The sequence below is a fragment of the Eulemur rufifrons genome, chromosome 8 (assembly GCF_041146395.1).
Source record: "Eulemur rufifrons isolate Redbay chromosome 8, OSU_ERuf_1, whole genome shotgun sequence".
Lineage (NCBI taxonomy): Eukaryota > Metazoa > Chordata > Mammalia > Primates > Lemuridae > Eulemur > Eulemur rufifrons.
The window spans coordinates 60,113,435-60,133,041 of record NC_090990.1 but is presented as its reverse complement, the minus strand read 5'-3'; the positions used below and the strand labels follow the sequence as shown (position 1 = coordinate 60,133,041).

The 19,607-nt window shown below is 37.7% G+C and overlaps 2 protein-coding genes across 2 annotated transcripts in view; one reads left to right on the top strand and one right to left on the bottom strand.

The window, feature by feature from the left end:
- Nucleotides 1-9,563, top strand: part of ZZZ3 (zinc finger ZZ-type containing 3) — a 109,836-nt gene extending 100,273 nt beyond the window's left edge. The window contains exons 13-15 of the mRNA XM_069478104.1: nt 6,103-6,237; nt 8,148-8,248; nt 8,546-9,563. Of these exons, the coding sequence (XP_069334205.1) occupies nt 6,103-6,237; nt 8,148-8,248; nt 8,546-8,690 (381 nt within the window). The 3' untranslated portion in view covers nt 8,691-9,563. The remainder of the gene's footprint in view (nt 1-6,102; nt 6,238-8,147; nt 8,249-8,545) is intronic.
- Nucleotides 9,564-15,317: 5,754 nt separating this feature from the next.
- Nucleotides 15,318-19,607, bottom strand: part of AK5 (adenylate kinase 5) — a 250,772-nt gene continuing 246,482 nt past the window's right edge. Inside the window, exon 14 of the mRNA XM_069478103.1 lies at nt 15,318-15,392. Coding sequence (XP_069334204.1) covers nt 15,324-15,392 — 69 coding nt within the window. The 3' untranslated portion in view covers nt 15,318-15,323. The remainder of the gene's footprint in view (nt 15,393-19,607) is intronic.

Genomic DNA, 19,607 nt, shown 5'->3' with positions numbered 1-19,607 from the left:
AAAAGGTTATTCTTTATGTAATGAAATATACACTGTTCACATTTCTCTAAGCATCTTACTTGTTATTTTTCCCCCTAATTTGTTTGTTTGGAATTGGACCCAAATAAAGCTCATAAATCACAATAGGTTCATTTTTCCTTCTTTGATTTTTGCACTCTCAATAATTTTTATGTTAAAGAACTGGATCATTTGTCCCGTAGAATTTATCAGAATGTGGATTTTATTGATTGTATCTCCCTTGTGTCATTTAACCTGTTCCTTTGTTTTCTGAATTTCCTGTAAATTGAGAGTAGGTCTGGAGAATTGATCAGATTCAGATGTGTTTGTGTGTGTGTTTATTAGGTTGGGCAGGACTACTTTGAGTGTATTAGTACTTTCATTCATCAGTCTTAGTTGTCTCTCTTTTTTTGACATAGCAGCCATTGGTCATTGCCAAGATCCATTAATTCATTAGATGTTATAAAATAGTGATATTCTATCATTTCTTCTTCATTTATTTGATGGACTATTCTATAAATTAGCCCTCCTCCGCCTACCAACTACTTGGTTACTCTAAGGTACATATAGAAAAGGTAGGGTAACTGCTCAGTTCTCCCTTTATTTTTTTGTGTGTGTGGGTTTTTTTTGTTTGTTTGTTTTGTTTTTTATTGTTGTTTTGAGACAGGGTCTCATAGCTAACTGCAACCTTAGACTCCTGGGCTCAAGCGATCCTCCTGCCTCAGCGTCCCCCGAGTAGCTGGGACTACAGGTGCACGCCACCCCAACCAGCTAATTTTTTGGGTTTTTTGGTAGAGATGGAGTCTCACTCTTGCTCAAGCTAGTCGCAAACTCCTGGCCTCAAGCAATCCTCCCACCTTGGCCTCCTAAAGTGCTAGGGTTATAGGCATGAGCCACTGTGCCTGGCCTCCCTTTATTTTCTTGTTTTTAAAATAATGAGTTTATTATATCCTCCAAAGATGAGATTTTAAAATTTTTTATATTCTTTTTTTTTTTTTTTTTTTTTTTTTGAGACAGAGTCTCGCTCTGTTGCCCGGGCTAGAGTGAGTGCCGTGGCGTCAGCCTAGCTCACAGCAACCTCAAACTCCTGGGCTCAAGCAATCCTCCTGTCTCAGCCTCCCGAGTAGCTGGGACTACAGGCATGTGCCACCATGCCCGGCTAATTTTTTCTATATATATATTTAGCTGTCTATATAATTTCTTTCTATTTTTAGTAGAGATGGGGTCTCGATCTTGCTCAGGCTGGTCTCGAACTCCTGAGCTCAAACGATCCGCCCACCTCGGCCTCCCAGAGTGCTAGGATTACAGGCGTGAGCCACCGCGCCCGGCCAAAATTTTTTATATTCTTATGAACTATTGGACCTAAATATATTTAATGTATTTCAATTTGTTCATGTTAATGTCTTCATTAGTGTTCATATTGGTCCATCTTTGGTCAGTTGTGGCCTATTTAAATTGGCTTCCAAGTTCTTTTGATAAGACTCTAGTAATGTTTGATAGCTTCTTTACTATCTGTTTTAACAGGGAAAATTGAGGCTCATCTTGTATATTCCAGTCTCAGACCTAGAGTCAGTCCTTCTTCCTTTGATTGGGAAATGGTATTTAGAGACTGTATTTTTTTTTTTTTTTTTTTTTTTTGAGACAGAGTCTCGCTTTGTTGCCCGGGCTAGAGTGAGTGCCATGGCGTCAGCCTAGCTCACAGCAACCTCAAACTCCTGGGCTTAAGCGATCCTACCGCCTCAGCCTCCCGAGTAGCTGGGACTACAGGCATACACCACCATGCCCGGCTAATTTTTTCTATATATATTTTAGTTGGCCATATAATTTCTTTCTATTTTTAGTAGAGACGGGGTCTCGCTCTTGCTCAGGCTGGTCTTGAACTCCTGACCTTGAGTGATCCACCCGCCTCGGCCTCCCAGAGTGCTAGGATTACAGGCGTGAGCCACCGCGCCTGGCTGAGACTGTATCTTGACTCTAGGAATGTTACTTGCTGTTGAGTTAATCATTGTTTCTAGGCCTATAATGTTACTTGCTGTTGAGTTAATCATTGTTTCTAGGCCATTGTTTCTAGGTCTCTGTCCCCTATTGGGACAGAGCTGGAAAATATTTTATATTTTTGTTTAAGGATGAAAGATATCATAAGCATAAGTTTTCATTTCAAATTCAACTTAAGGACTGTTGATCATTTATTTATCCTCATTGATCTTAAATATGTGTCTCCTTTGTCCCATGCTGAAAATCGCAGTTCTCAATGACATCAACATAATACTTTGTCTCATACTATTCACAATAGTCTCAGGATATATTAATACCTATACCACTATCAACAATATGATTACTGAAAACAGAATTTTTTTCAGTTCATTTTTTGCCTTAGCGTATATCCCACTACAGAAGTAAAGTCAAATTAGTTTTTAAATCCTCCTGGAATAATTCTTCTCAGTTTTGTCACCAGCTGGATACTAATTTAAATAAAAAATTTATTATAGAGCAAATACAGTAAAATTCATTTTACTGTCTATTCATAGGGATTTCTTTTTATTGCTGTTAATACTTTTTATTATTTTGCTATTTCTGACACTCCATTTTCCAAATACCTTACGTGGTTCTGATTCCTTGCTTAAAGGACATAAAGATTACCTTGTATCTTTCTTAGTACTCTGATTATAAATAATTGGAAAAGGAGATTTTAATGAAAAGTCAGCAAATAAAAGTAGGCTCCTTTGTTCTATTTCTAGATAGTATATAACCAAATACTGATTATATACTTTGGTATCAAACTACCTTAATAACTGTATTCCCTAAAAATTTTTTTCCTTTTAAACTTGTCTTTTGAAAAGCAGCTAATATCAACTATGTCTTAAGAAATATCATTTGTATGTAATTTTTTACTTTGTAAATTATTAGAATTATTCATTTGAGAAATATTGAAACTTATGTGTCAGGCTTTGCTAGGGGTCAGATACATAGTTATGAACAAAATATGCCTAATATGTGGGCTCATAAATCTTATTCTTATGGGAAGAGATATATGTGTGATCATATCAGTATAAATTACAAATTTTAAAAAGTACTTAAAAGGAAAATTAGGTGCTCTCATAATTGCTTAAGAGGTACTTAATGGAGATTGGGAGTTTAAGAAGACTTGAGAAGGTGACAGTGAAGACATTTGAAGGATGAACAGACAAGGAGTGGTGGTGGGATATTTAAAAGAAATACATTTTGACAAAATTGGCAAATTATAGTGAGTTAAATTTGATTTAACTTTTTTTGTTTTTGATTTTGTTTATTTTTAAATGAATACTAGTTCAAATCATTCTGATTGCTTTAAAATAGCTATCCACAATGTATATTTATGAAGCCTCTGGTCATAAAATGTATAGATTTCAGTTTATCTTTTCAAAAAGCAAGAGCTATAGAGATTACATGTATATAATTTACTCCACACTATTTTAGCCCATTTTGAAATTAGTCTGCTTTAAGTAAATTTAAAATGATTATGACTAGGAAATCTATTTATGGATGAGTGAAGTTTTTAAAATTTTTAATTTTAATTGTGGTAAAATGTACATTACATAATATTTACCATTGTAACCATTTTTAAAGTATACAGTTCAGTAGTGCTTAACTGTATTCACATTATTGTGCAACCAGGCTCCAGAACTCTCATCTTATAAAACTGAAACTCTGTACCTATAAAACATTTCCCCAGAAACCACTCTTTCTAGCGCCTGGCAACCACTATTCTACTTTCTGTATCTATACATTTGACTACGTACCTCAAATAAATAGAAGCATATACAATATTAGTCTTTTTGTGACTGGCTTATTTCACTTAGCATAATGTCTTCAAGGTTCATCCATTTTATAGCATGCATCACAATTTCTTTCCTTTTTATGGCTGCATCATATTTCATTGTGTATATATCCACATTTTGTTTATCTGTTAAGTTGTGTGGATACTTGTGTTGCTTCCACCTTTTGGCTACTGTGAATAATGCTGCTGTGAACATGGGTACACAAATGTCTGTTCAAGTCACTGCTTTCAGTTCTTCGGGGAATATATCCAGAAGTGGAATTGCTGGATGGTATGGTAATTCTATGTTTAAGTTTTTGAGGAACTGCCATATGGTTTTCCATGGCGGCTGTACCATTTTACATTCTCGCCAGCAGTGCCCCAAGGGTTCCAGTTTCTCCACATCCTTGTCAACGCTTGTTATTTTCCGTTGTTGTTTGGATAGTAGCCATTTCTGTTGTTTTGATAGTAGTGTGAGGCGATTTAATTTTTCTTAACCTTATCCTTGCTGACCAAATTTAATAATATTCTTAGACTTAAAGTGCAAATTAAAAATTTAGAAGTGTTTATACGCCTTCATTTGCTTAAAATATCTGAATTTAGCAAATTTTATTATAAAATTTCTTGCTATATTATTTCATTATTTGGGTCACATCATATTTATTAATGTATTCCATTACTTACGTTATTTTTCTCAGTGGTGACATAGGAAGGTAATAATATCATTTGATAACTTTGGTTAACAAGAATTTGAAATGGATGAAAGATAGAGATAAAGTAGGTGAAGTGCAACATTGTAAAGAATCTTTTATCCAGCCAAAGACTTTGGTCTTGATGCTGTAGGTAGTTAGGAATCCACTGGGAGCTTTTAAATACTGGTGGGGGCAGAGGAGGGAGTGGATACTAGAGGACCAATTTGAAAGATATTGTAGAAAGTATTAGGAAGTGACAGAATTTGTTAGATTAGATACAAGAGAGAGTGAAAAATTTAGGATACCTCTTAGATTTCTACCTTGGGCTGCTAAGTGTATCAGGCAAATCTGGGTTCACATCACCCAACTCTGCAGCTAATAATGTGACCTTGGGCACATATTATAATTTCCATAAGTTTTAGTTTTCTTGATGTAAAATAAACATAGTAGTTAATAATATCTGATGTTGCGGGAGGAATGGGAAGGGTAGGGGTTGTCTGGTCCAGGAGTGGAAATTGATGGAATGTGGAGGTTAGAGAATTGGGATGCTTTTAGGAAATTGGTAATCATGGGATCTGTCATTAGGTAGGGTTAGGGTTAGGGAAAGAAATAAATCCTGAGTGGCAGAGCATGAATAAATTGGGAGAATAGGAAACAGGATCAGAAATTTTAGTGAGGTTAAAAATATTAATAAACTGGTTATATGGAGTGAGAACATGAGAGAAGTGGAAAGAAATAACATTGAAGGTGGGAAATCTAGATGTAATGTTTTAGATGTAAAGCACTCCTGGTTGAAGGCAAGGTCCAGGGTATGGCTATTGGAGTGGGAGACTGAGACAGAATGGAGATGGATGGAGGCCATTGCAGTAGAACCAGTCTAAGAACGGAGGCTAAAAATAGGGATTGGGCATCCGTGAGGATCTTGAAGATGCCCAGGAAGATGAACAGTGTTCTCAGCAATTTTAAATAGATTTTGCTCTTTGAATACAAAATTACTAGTCAATTTGGGGGAAGAGGTCCTGACCATATGTATCTAAAAGTTTGGAATTGTAAGTGAACTTTTTATTTCAACTCAATATATTTATATAGTTTTGACTATTCATTTCTTTCACAGTCTATTCTAAATAGTCCTCTTTGTAACTCAGTTCATCTCCTTGAGTAAGAGAAATGTACTGTTTTGATTATTGGGAGTAAAGAGCAGAAAACAAAGGCAGGGATTGGTTTGCTTGTTATTAAGAAAATATCATGTTTACAGGAGCAAATGTAAAAATCTGTGGAAAAGAGAAACTTTTGTACACCAGGGAGAAGTAGATTATAAAGAGTCACTCGAGTGGCCTTGAACGTATAGCAGTAGGGTTGGGCTTGCATTTAGTGTATGGCATGTTCCCCTTGTATCTGAATTATGAGGTAGTCTACTGCAATTCAGAATTATTAATACATTAAAAAGTCCTCCAGAAGTATTAGTGTAAAATATTGCTAATAGCAGCATTTTTTGTGAGCCCTAAAAGATATCTTAAAAGTAAAAAATATCTTATCAATAGAAAAATACTCTTTATCAGTATTTCTTACATTTAGTTCATTTTAATTATCAGCTAACATTTTTGTTGTTTTTAATAGGATGAAGAAAGTATTCCTATCATGTATAGGAATTTACCTGAATATAAAGAACTATTACAGTTTAAAAAGTTAAAGAAGCAGAAACTTCAGCAAATGCAAGCTGAAAGTGGATTTGTGCAACATGTGGGCTTCAAGGTAAATTCTACTTAATCTTTGTATTCATTTAATTTTTAAAAGAATGATAAGATACACTTTAAAGTGGTTTCTGGGGTGGTGAACTCCAAAACTTCTAAGCATGTAGGAAAAAGTTTTCCCCGTCCCATTAATTTATACAAGTAATGTGCCATAGTTCCTGATGTCAAGAGGTTTATGATTCAGTAGGGTGAAGACAAAATGCACAGATACCTGTAATTTGAGATAAAATATGGGAGAGATTTTTGTTTAGCTGTTTCTTTTTTTTGTTGCTATTGTTCATGGATCAAAAATGGTTTTTTCCCCTTTCAGACTGAGAGGCTAATAGAAGTACATCCACTCATTCCACAAAATTTTGAAATACCCGTTATGTTCCAGGCACTTTGCTAAGTGCTAGAGATTCAGCAGTAAACAAGATGGACTCAGTTCCTGCCCTTATGCTGTTTTGATTCTCATCAAGAATTTAGAGAAATTAAACAAATAAAATAGTTGAGTACAACTGGAGGGTAGTCAGAGGCTGCTATGGTGCCTTGGAAATTTTGCTAAGGAGTTTAAACTATCTTAAAAGGGTAGAGAACCATTGAAAGTAGAGTAAGAGTTAAGCAGAGTAACATGAAATTTGCATTTCAGAAATATCATTCTAGTTTCTTAAACTATTAATTAATATTGATAACCTTTAGAAAGCAGTGGGTTTAGAGTTGAACAGGTTTTACTTCCTGACTATCACATTGTTAAATTCTGTAAAACAATACTATATTCATGTATGTTATTTATATAATAAAAATTAAAGGAGAGGGGGGAAGAAGATCATTCTGGCCACACTATGGAGACTGAATTAGAAGGCAAGACTGGAGGCAAAGGGACCAGTTAGTTATTCTTTTGGAAATTTAGACAAAAGATGAAAGTGTCCTGCACTTGACTGGTGGCTGTAGAAATAGAGATTGACGGGTTTGGGAAACTTTAGGCAACAGAATTGAGTGTACTTGGTTGGATTGGAAGAAGTATATTGAGACCATGAACTTGGTGGCATTGCTGGTATATATAAAGGATTGACGTGTGCTGTGACTGATAAACTAAATTGAAAATGAAATTATACCTCTGATCCTCTAGAGGTATATTAGCTATACTATATTAAATGGTTTTTCCCTCTTGATCTTTCAGTGATTCTATTTTTCCATTAGAGATTTTCCTAACTGGCAGCTCTGGCCTTTCAAGAGAAAACTCTCACCACTTATCATAATTTTGCTGCAAGGCCCAATGATGGCTTGTTTGCCAGTCTGTCAGCCACTCTAGTTGGCCTCATGATCAAAGAAACTAGAAATGAGATTTATTTTTATTTCCAAAATTGCACAGAACACCGAGGGCTACTGCACCAAGAAAGAGCTAGATCTGCCTTTTGACACGATGAGCATTGGCCATTAAGGGCCTTTAGCCTTCATAGAGTGATTCAGTAAGATAAAAGTTTAGAGAGGATTTTATGGTTACCTGGGTTTATGTTAGCTACAGTAACCTGTTAAAACAATTCTGTAACATATTTGGATAGTTTTAACTGTGGTATTGAGTCAGTGTTTCTCATTCACAATCATGTACTGGTCTGAGTTACCTTTCAGGTAGATGGTTACCGATAACAAAATGCCCAAGTTAGAGATAATTTACTTAACTTTTTAAAAAATAAAGCACATTGAAGATTATCTAATCTCTCTCTCACCCACCTCTATCTTGATCTTGAGTAGATGGAATTTTACCTAGTTTGCTAGAAATTGTATCTAACTTATAACCATTTTTGTGTTATACCACTGTTCTGTGCTTGGGAAGAGAGGAGATGTCTATGTGTATGTGTGTTTCCCAGCAGAAAATTTAAGAAGTTGTGAAACAATATAGCCTAATCCTTTTTTTCTTTGAATCTGTTACAGTGTGATAACTGTGGCGTAGAACCTATCCAGGGTGTTCGGTGGCACTGTCAGGATTGTCCTCCAGAAATGTCTTTGGATTTCTGTGATTCTTGTTCAGACTGGTAAATGGTTTTTTTTTTTCATTGTCAGTCTTAAATTTTGATAAGAAAAGGGCTTCTCAGCCATTAGTGAATTTGATTTCTAAACTTCTTAGAAAATAGTCACACTTAGTGAATTAAACTTTGTTGTTCTAAGCAATTAATTTTTTTCCTTAACATGTCAAGTAACTTTCCATTAGAGATTTTGATAGATTAATGGATTTAAACAGGTAGAGCTGTGAAGAAGTTTTGGAATATGTAGACCAAAATGCATCCACTTCCATCTAATGATGTGTTTGTGTGTGTTTTTTTTCTTTGCAGCCTACATGAGACAGATATTCACAAGGAAGATCACCAATTAGAACCTATTTATAGGTCAGAGACATTCTTAGACAGAGACTACTGTGTGTCTCAGGGCACCAGTTATAATTACCTTGACCCAAACTACTTTCCAGCAAACAGATGACATGGAAGAGACCATCATTTACTAGTCCTCTTCAACACATAGCAATGGTATCATTGTTAATTATGTGCACAGTTTGGAAAGATTCTCTGCTTTCCCTGAAATGACACTCAGCATGAGAGCTTCCTGAGTGTTCTCGTCAAGTACAGCTCTGCACCGTGTGGCTCTAGATCACTGTTCAGCAGCTGAACACCCTGGTGAGCAAAGGGTATCCCTGGTGAATTTGTCACCACCACCTTAAAGCCTTTTAGGTGGTGATCTTAAATGGGTGAGATGGAAATGAGAGCACACATAAAGAGAGAGTAAATTCCAAAGGTTTCAAAGAACTCGGTCATAAATATGATAATGAGAAGACAAAGTATTTATATTAAAACAGTTTAGTAGCTTTCAGTTTTGTGAAAATAGTTTTCAGCACAGAAACTGACTTCTTTAGACAAAGTTTTAACCAATGATGGTGTTTGCTTCTAGGATATACACTTTAAAAGAACTCACTGTCCCAGTGGTGGTCATTGATGGCCTTTAGTAAATTGGAGCTGCTTAACCATATTGATATCTAATTTCTTTTAACCACAATGAACTGTTCTTATTACCAACAGTGAAGCACTACAGGAGGCAGCTGTGGCATTGCTTCCTTAACCAGCTCATGGTGTGTGAATGTTATAAAATTGTCACTCAGATATATTTTTTAAATGTAATGTTATATAAGATGATCATGTGATGTGTACAAACTATGGTGAAAAGTGCCAGTGGTAGTAACTGTGTAAAGTCTCTAATTCACAACATTAATTCCTTTAAAATACACAGCCTCTGCCTCTGTATTTGGAGTTGTCAGTACAACTCATCAAAGAAAACTGCCTAATATAAAAATCATATATATGATAATAATTTCCCTCTTTTGTAGTCTGCACAAGATCCATAAAAGATTGTATTTTTATTACTATTTAAACAAGTGATTAAATTTAGTCTGCACAGTGAGCAAGAGTTCACATGCATTCTTTTATACTGCTGGATTTTGTTGTGCATCATTTAAAACATTTTGTATGTTTCTTATCTGTGTATACAGTATGTTCTTGAATAATGTTCATTTGTCAGGAGAACTGTGAGAAATAAACTATGTGGATACTGTCTGTTTATATTATAGAATGCTTGTTGTGACTTCCTTTTGGTTAGATTTTGAATTTTTTACCAGTGTTAAAACCAGAAATTGGTTTTTTAAAGTTTTTGCTTTACATATGTAAGGGTTTTCTCTCTGTCCTTTATAATACGGACTATATTATGGAAAAAAGGGTGAACTTGAGAAACCCTGCAAAAGATAATATTTTCACTCAGTATGTGCTAAAACACTAAACTAGCTTACAAAAAAGAAACACAGACTTGGTTAAAGAAGGCGGCAATTCTTACTGCCCTGATGTGAAAACTAATCTTAAGTTGAAAAATTTTATTCTGGTTGTTTTTGATGAAAATAAGCCCCATGTATTTAAACATATGGTTTTTGAAAATCACCTTGTTTCCTGAAAATTATTATCGACTATAGGAAAAGATAGTATAAATATTCTAAGATTGATTAAGTGTTATACCTGACCCAATTTTTAGAGTCATCTGTTTTTTCCTATTTTAAATCAAGAGAACATTATTTACTAATTCTCTTTAATACATAACAGGTACTAAATTCATACCCTGAATTTTTTTAAATGAAAAAAGTAACAGAATTTTAAATATAGAAATGAGAATTTTAAAGTAATATATTGATTATAGATCACTGATGATATAGATACAGTATATCAGATGGAAAAGTAAATGGACTTGAGCTTAAAACTTCCCACCCTGGAATTATTAGTTGGGGGAAGAGGGGAATTGTTAGAATTCTGGGCATTTTGATATTAAATGTTATGTGAATATGCCAGAAGATCTTTCAACCTGTTAGCAGTTGATGGTAACTTCTGTAACTTATGTGTTTGTATAGAAATAATGCCAATTAGTTTTGGAGAACTATTCAGATCTATTCAAAAATTCCATAAAGTATGAGGTATGCTTTGGAACAGGGCTATGAGTGATACAATTGTAATACAAACAGAATAGACACAGTAAACCAGTTGAATGCATTTTTAAGAGCAAATATTTTGAAGCTTTGGTAAAGAGGATTATGTTCTGCTTGAGCAGAAGATGTGTTTATTTTGCATTTTTCAGCTCCAAGCAAATAGCCTCCATGGCCTTAAAAGGCCCTAAAGGATAGTAGTAGGTAGTATCTGTTGTTTTAATTTGCAGGTTGCAGGAATGGACAGGGCTGTCGCGTGCCAGTAGGCTTCCATCTGCCTACAAAGAAGTATCGGCTGTAAGTGACAACAGACTGTACGAGATCTACTTGTTGAAGAATTTATTAAGTGGTATTCAGTAGGTTAAAAATTTATTTCCTGATATATTGTGCTCAAGTTACTTGCTAATAACTGAAGAAACTTTTAACGACATCTAAAACCGCTGCCTAAGGTTTAGGCAGAGGAGATTTCTTTTGGTGTGATGCACGAATAATAACAAACACTGATATAGTACTTACTATGTGCCAAGCAAGCATATAGTAAATAATTGTCAACAACCCTATAAGGCAGGTTCTTTTATCATCCTGTTTTCGTATGAGGAAATCTAGCCCGAGAGAGGTTAAATAACTTGCCCAAGGTCATATAGTTAGTTAAGTGGGGTGATGCTTGGACTTTGGCCTAGAGAGATCACTCTAGAGTCCTGTCTGCCCCACTACCCTATTTCCCAAGGAAGAATATTTCCTTTGTGTCGGGCATCACTAAAGTGTTAGGAGTGGAGATGAGCAGGGTTTGCCTTACATTCTTTTTTCCTGGTGTGGTGTGGTTCCCAGAGTACAAACCTAAGCGTATATCCGGGTTTGTAGTACAGAATAGAGAAGCATATCTATGGGTGAGGAAAAAGCACTGAAATGTTCTGCCATTGTGAATTAGAAAAACACATACATGTAACTTTCATATTCTAATTTGGCAGCAAATGTGGTCATATGGCTTTGGGCAAAATTGGGACTAAGGCTTGTTATCTCATGCCTTGGGTAGGATTTTTTCCATGCATGGTGGGTGCGTCTCACTTAATAGTATGCCTTGTCTGTTTTTCTCCCCTTCCCCCTTTTGTTTAATCACAGAACACAAGTTACTGAGGTGTGAGGAACGTTTTTTAAAAAATGAAATGGAGACAATGATACATCACATGTAGTAAGGATAAGTATTATTTTGTGAAATGTCTTTCATTTATAAATATAAATGTGGTGTGCTATATAAACTGTATTTCTTACTGTGGACAACAGAGTTTGAAGTCCATTGTTCTAGGTGCACTGGCTAGAATTGAAAGTCTCCAGATTCCAGTAGGTGTTTTCCACAAGCTTCAGAAGGTATTGTCCTTTTTAAGCTGTAAAGTGTTTGTTTTTATTTCTTACTTTGACAAAAAATGTGCTTCTGTTTATATGATCAAAGAGGAAACATAATTAACCGTTTTTTCACAGTTCATGTAGCTAGTTAACTGGATTTTTGAGAGTTATGTCACATTTAGTTCCAGGAGAACAGAGACCATCCATGTCTCTCTTTATCTCTAGGGCCTGACTTTTGATAGATTCTCGATAGATATTTGTTGGTTGTATGACCAACATTTTGGTTACATTTTTTTTCTCTTGGAAGTTAGGAGATACCACCTATGCCTGAATGTGTCTGTGAGAGTCTTAGCTTGCCTCAGGAGATCTTTACAGGCCTCTGAGAGGACAAGGAAATTGGATTCTCTCTTATCTGGAAAACGTGGTTCAACTCAGGTGGCTGAGAAGAGTTTTTTTCATCTGTGGGACCGCAGTTAGGTCATGTGTCTTGATTCTCTGCCACGTGTTTAGAGGGATATAATGGAAGGGACACTGCAGTGGAAATTGTGTCCTGGTCCCAATTGTGAACGTGAAACACTAAATAGATGTTGACAAAGAACCACCCTTCACTGAGCAGTAGGAACTAGTAAATGGTTTACATGTATTATTGACTTGTTTAATCCTCACAACTCCTCTGTGAGGTTGGTTACTATTATGTTCTCTTCTATATACATGAGAAAACTAGAGGTACAGAGAATTTTTAAATGTGTTAACACTGAGTAATAATTGCTGTGTGTGGGACTGGCTATACAAAGCTTTGCCCTTGTGGAGCTTATAGTCTATGCAGAAGACATGCAATAAATAAATAAAAATTAATTTTAAGCAGAGAGAAATACTGTGAAGAAAATAATGCTCAAAGAAAAATAATAATGGGAGAATGGGGAACAGTCTACCATTTTAGATGGAATGACCAAAGAAATCTTCAAGTGACAAGGTTAAATTTGAACAGAGACCTGAATGGAGTGAGGGAATTTGCTGTGTGGATGACCTGTAGGAGGAGACAGAATGGTAGCAACAGCAGGGGCCCTGAGCCAGTGAAGAGTCTGGCTTGTTTGGGCAACAGTAAGATGGCCAGTGAGGCTTGAGCCAAATAAGTATGAGGAAAGTAACAGTAGCTGATGGTGTCGGCGTGGAATCAGGTGTGGCCTTGAATGTAGATCATTGTAAAGGAGTTTAGATTGTGTTCTGATGTCTTCTACATACATACAACAACAAGCCTTTTGCCTTTCCTGTTTTAAAATCTTACAACTTTAAAGCAGTGATACCATTTCAAGCCATTCAAATGAGTAATGTGTTCTGTAGAAGATCTGATTTGCTCTTCTAGATCCTCTTCAGGGGCAAAGCCATTCACTCCTGATTTTTTTCAAGGCAGCTGCCAACTACAGCCATAAAAGCCATGGCTGGGCCTCTCTGTTGTCTCGTTTCCCTTACCTGTGCTGGCAGAGCCGGGGTGGGCAGGGACTGTGTTTACCGGCATGTGGTATGTGTTTCAAGAATGTTAATCCCTACAAAGAGTCATTTTATGTTTTCTGGCACAACTGATAATTTTCATCCTGTAACCTTTTTTTTTCTAATTTGCTCAAATATTCCTTATGCTCCCCTGTAGAGTGTGACAACCTGGGGTAGTAACAAAAGTATTTGACAATTGTGTGAGTTGTGGGAACATGCCCCTTTTTATTAATAGAGGCATAATTGTAACCAAAGAAATTTAATTTCTTCTTTAGAGAACACTGACATTTCTGTTTAAGAATGAGTGCAAGAGAAAAAGGAAATACGAAAATTACCATGTATCATGAATACATTAAGAGTTCTCTGTGTAATAGTTCAAAACTGATCTATGGCCAAAATTAAAACCATATAAGCATACCGTAAATCTTGACTATTACTGTGTTTGCTTCTAATTCTGTTTGGAATAAAGCTTCAAATGCTTTCCAGAATGATGTGAGTTACAAATAAATAGAAAAAGAGTTATCCTGTCTTTTATTTACTTTATTTGTACATATCCATTTCAAGAAAAAAATGATTTTAAAAATACAATTCTGTCCCAGAAATGGACCCTTATCTGCACAACCATTGAGAAAAAAAAAATCATGCAAACTGAAACTCTGGTCTTTTGTAGTAACGGAGTGGAAGATGCAGTTTTTCCAGTAGAATATACAAGAAGCTCTGATTTGACAACTGATAGCACAAAAGAGAACCCAAATTTCACCGGTTTGATGCAGGGAAACACAATTTTGCTTGCATATGGGTGTGACAAGATTTGCAAACCCCTGGAAAAGGCCCATATGGAACAAATACAACATTGAAATCTGCTAAACACCACTTACTGACATGCGCCTCCCACCCACATCAGTTTTGTTATTGTTACTGTATTTTTTACTTGCTTGGCAATAAGTAAATGGGTGATCATTTAAAGTCAAAATTCTAAGTTGATACTTGCCCGATGAAATAAATTATTTCATGCTTTCAGATTACTTTTGATCATTAATTTATAATTACTGAAATGCACTGCCATGTAGAGAGGAGACTGGGTTATACAGTTGTCAGATTTGTTCCCTTGGCCATTCTGAAAGTATTCCAAGGAGCCCATTTCCTAAAAGTAAATGTTACTGATGACCTAGGTTCTGTTGTCTCAAAAAAGCTATTCAATTTCACGTTTTTAAGACTTCTGTCAAATTTTACTTGCTTGATGCCTCTACATGGTGCATGTGACATTGTCTAATCAACCCACTCTCTGGTTCTGACCCACTCGTGGGTGAGAGCGGAGGAAACAAAACCAGCCACCAGAGAAGATGCCTACGCCTGCCCCCACGGTAAGGGCCTTCTCGTCAGGGAGCAGCGCGTAAATCTTGAAGAGGGGAAGGAAGATGTGGTGTGGAGTTAGGGATGCTTGATGAGGGCAGAACCAAGTGATCAGACTCCAGCAAGGCCTGGGGACATAAGGGACACAGGCTGGCACTGCGCTGCTGGTCACGTACTGACTAGCTCTGAGGTGTGTCCTGCGTGCACAGACAGCTCTCACAAGTGTGAGGAAAAGGTTAATAGTCACAAATACACCATGCATGGTTTCCAGACACCTCTCACACGGATCTAGCTGGGAAGCAATATTATGTCAGGATTTAGGAGGACACAAAAGGTTTAACTTGAAACATGTTGTGTTAAGGGATGAACCTTTTAATGTTTTTCTCTCCACTCTCCTTAATGAACGTGCATCTTCGCCTTCAGTAAATAGAGTCAACAGCTGTGCAGAGTTGAAGAAAAACTTCCTCTGGTGTTCCCTCTGCATTTATCTGTATTTAAAAGGAAAAAAAAAAGTCTTAAGAATTATTTGTAAATAAGATCATTTTTAATACTGAAAAAAGAATCACCTGCTTATAATTTGCTCTGAAAAATTTTAAAACACAAAACTCCCTAAACCAGAGGGGAAAAAAAAAAGTAGTAGTTGTTTAAAAGCTAGGTGCCTAAATTGTTTAAAACAACAGTGAGATACCACTACACATCTATTACAATGGCCAAAATCCAAAACACTGACAACACTAAATACTGGTGAGGATGTGGTATGATAGGAACTCTCATTTATTGATGGTGAGAATGCAAAATGGTACAGCCACTTTGAAAGGCAATGCAGTTTCTCTTTTTTTGAGACACAGTCTTGCTCTGTCACCCAGGCTAGAGTGTGGTGGCATCAGCTTAGCTCACAGCAACCTCAAACTACTGCCTCAGCCTCCCGAGTAGCTGGAACTACAGGCGCACGCCACCACACCCAGCTAATTTTTTCTGTTTTTAGTAGAGATGGGGTCTCACTCTTGCTCACACTGGTCTCAAACTCCTGACCTCAAGCAGTCCTCCTGCTTCAGCCTCCCAGACTGGTAGGATTACAAGCATGAGCCACTGTGCCCAGCCTGGTATTACAGTTTCTTTTTTTTTTTTTTTTTTTTTTTTTGAGACAGAGTGTCACTTTGTTGCCCTGGCTAGAGTGAGTGCCGTGGCGTCAGCCTAGCTCACAGCAACCTCAAACTCCTAGGCTTAAGCGATCCTACTGCCTCAGCCTCCCGAGTAGCTGGGACTACAGGCACACGCCACCATGCCCGGCTAATTTTTTCTATATATATTTTAGTTGTCCATATAATTTCTTTCTATTTTTAGTAGAGACGGGGTCTCACTCTTGCTCAGGCTGGTCTCGAACTCCTGACCTTGAGCGATCCACCCGCCTCGGCCTCCCAGAGTGCTAGGATTACAGGCGTGAGCCACCGCGCCCGGCCCAGTTTCTTAAATAAACACACTCTGTACCAAACTTTTCAGCAGTTGCACATCTTGGTATTTTTAACTCAAATGAATTCAAAACTTGATGTCTACACACAAACCTGCACACAGATGTTTATATTAATAGCAGCTTTATGCATAATTGACAACCAAGATGTCTTTCAGCATTTTAATGGATAAACTGTGATACATCCAATGGAATAATATTCAAGTGCTGAAATGAAATGAGCTATCAAGACATGGAGGAAACTTAAATGCATATTATTAAGTGATAGAAGCCACTCTGAAAAGGGTACATAACGTACTGTATGGTTCCAACTAGATGACATTCTGTAAAAGCCAAAACTATGGAGACAGTAAAAAGATCACTGGTTGTCAGGAGTTGGGGGTGGGAAGGGATGACTAGGCAGAGCACGGAGGATTTTTAGGGCAGTGAAACTGCCCTGTGTCGCACTACAATGGTAGATACATGTCATCATACGTTGGTCCAGACCCATAGAATGTACACCACCAAGAGTGAACCCTCACGTAAGTCATGGGCTTTGGAGATCATGATGTATTCATGTAGATTCATCTGTTGTAACAGATGTGCCACTCCTTTGGGGGATGTTGACAGTTGGGGAGGCTATAGTCTGTGGGGGCAGGGTAGATGGGAACTTCCTATGCTCAATTTTGCTGAACATGGACCTAAAACTGCTCTAAAAAAATAAAGTCTATTTGCAACAATGACAACAACAATTAAGTGCCTGTTTAAAGGGTCATGGAAAGACTTAAAATGAGACTTCTGAGTGTTCTGGGTGCATTTGGAGTAGGGTGAGAATAGGGCAGAGACTGGGGGATGAAGGTGAGGGGGGTGGAGACGAAAGCAAAAGCTAGGACCACGATTGATTAGGGGTGCCAAGGGCAGAGTCCGCTTGGAGGTCATTGATAAGCCAGCACAAGAAGCCAACAACAGAGCAAGTGGGAAAGGGAGCTGATTTTCTGGGCACGAAGACATTACCCCCCTCCCTCTCCTAACATCATGCCAACCACTGAAATTTGTTCCATCACACATGTGTCATCTATAGAAGGTAGAGACCTGGTGAAGCACCTGGGAGGCTGGGGTGATGCTGGTGGCATGCGTCACCACAGAACCAACTTTGACAAATGTCACTCTGGTTACTTTGGAAATGCTGGTATGAGGCATTACCACTTAAAGAGGAACCAGAGCTTCTACCCAGCTGTTGGCTTTGATAAAACGTGGACCATGGTCAGTGAGTGGATGCTGGTAGGGGCTGCCATGCTGGTTTAGTGCAATGGGGTTACTATAAAGTTCTGGGGAAGGGAAAGCTCCCAAAGCAGCCTGTCATCCTGGAAGCCAAATTACTCAGCTGAAGAGCTGGGGAAAGGATGAAGTGCATGTGTGTTGGTGGGGGGTGGGGCCACGGGGGGTGGCTCGGGGGGCGGGGGGGGGGGGCAGGGGGCGGTGTCCGGGTGGCTTGAAGCCACATGGAGGGAGGTATACTGAATACTAACAAATGGGGAAGAAAGAAAAAAAGGTAGAGGCCTGGGGAGCCACATAAGACTCATGAGCGCAGGGGAGAGCTCGCCAAAATGCAGCTTTCCAGGCCTCATCTCCAGCGGGTCTCATTTGGTGGGTTTAGGGCTGGGCCTTCAATCTGTATATTTAACAAATTCTCCAGATGATTTATGTTGTGGGCCATCTTAGAGCACACTTTGAGAAACACTTGAGGATTTCTTCAACTCTTGTCTACCTACCTAAATCTTTATGCAAACGAGTTTCAATTTTGCAACCCTTAGGGACTTCACTGATTCCAAAGGTAGAAGGAATTCTCAAAAGAAAAAAAAAAAAATCTTCCATGTTGTAACTCCCAAACTGGAAAAATCCCAAATGTCCACCAGCAGATGGATAAACAAATTATGATATACATATGACATAAATACGGAACATTATAGCAATGAAAAAAAGAACTGCAGCTAGATTCAACAACATGGATTAATCTCACAAAGTTGGGGGAAAGAAGCTAGTCTCAAAAGAATATGAATACAATATGATTCAATCCATATAAAGTTCAAAAGCAAAGCTAAATTATATGGGCTTGGGGTCACACGGGGGATAAAGCAAGGAAATGATGATCACAGGAGCCAGGATTGTGGTTACTTCCTGGGGAGAGGAAGGAAGAAGTGATAGAGCAGACACAGGGTGAAGCTTCCGCAAAATTCTTCTATTTCTTGACCAGTATGGTAGTCATGTGGGTGTTCGTTTTATTCTTCCAACTGTACATAGCATTTTTAGGCTTTGCTGCATGTACACTATATCTTACAATATGGAAATTAAAAAAGTTTTAAAGTTCTAAAAAGTTCCTCCTCCCAATAAATGTGTCATACTTTGTCCTTAAAGGAGAATCAAATATAGCAAAATCTGCAACTTGTCTCTCCTGCTAGAGGCCCTCCATCTGGAGGGCAGAGGCCATGCCCTCGCCACAACTTTGCCCCTCACAGCACCTTGCTCACTGTTCTACACCTCTGCCTCCTTTTCCTTTCAACCAACAAGCATTTCCTGGGTGCCCACAGGTGTTTTGTGTTGGAGATACCAAGTTGAACAAGAAACAATGGTCCTGCTCCCAGAGAGCTCACAGCTTAAGGTAGAGACAAACACATTCAACAGGAATTTACACTGTTAAGAGGTAAGCACAGGAGCTATGGATAAATAAAGGGGCACCTTGCACAATCTTGGGAGGGCAGGCGAGCTTCCTGAGGAAGGTAATAACCATGGTCATCTAAAATGATAAACATTACCAGTAATGATGCTACTTTTTAAGTAGCCAAGTAGTCCTAACAATGATCTTAGAAGACAGGTATTGTTATACCCATTTTACAGATGATGAAACTGAGGCTCATGAAAGATGAATTAAATTTCCCAAGGCCATATAGTTAAGGAAGTGGCAGAAACCTCGTTCAAATCTAGGTCTCTGACTCCAAAGTGTTTGTACATACTGACTACATTATAGCGTGTTGACCAGTTCAAATGGCTGGATGGTCGAATACGGGGCAGGGGGAGAGTAGCAAGCAGTGAAGCTGGAATTGCAAGCAGAGGTTGGGCTGTGAAGAGCCTTATGTACCCTATTACCTGACAATAATGAGGGGCCCTGTATAGGTTTTTAAAGAATGGGTTGACATGAAACATAGGCACATAGCAAATCCTTGATAAACATCTGTTTAATCAAAAAGAGTTGCAAAAA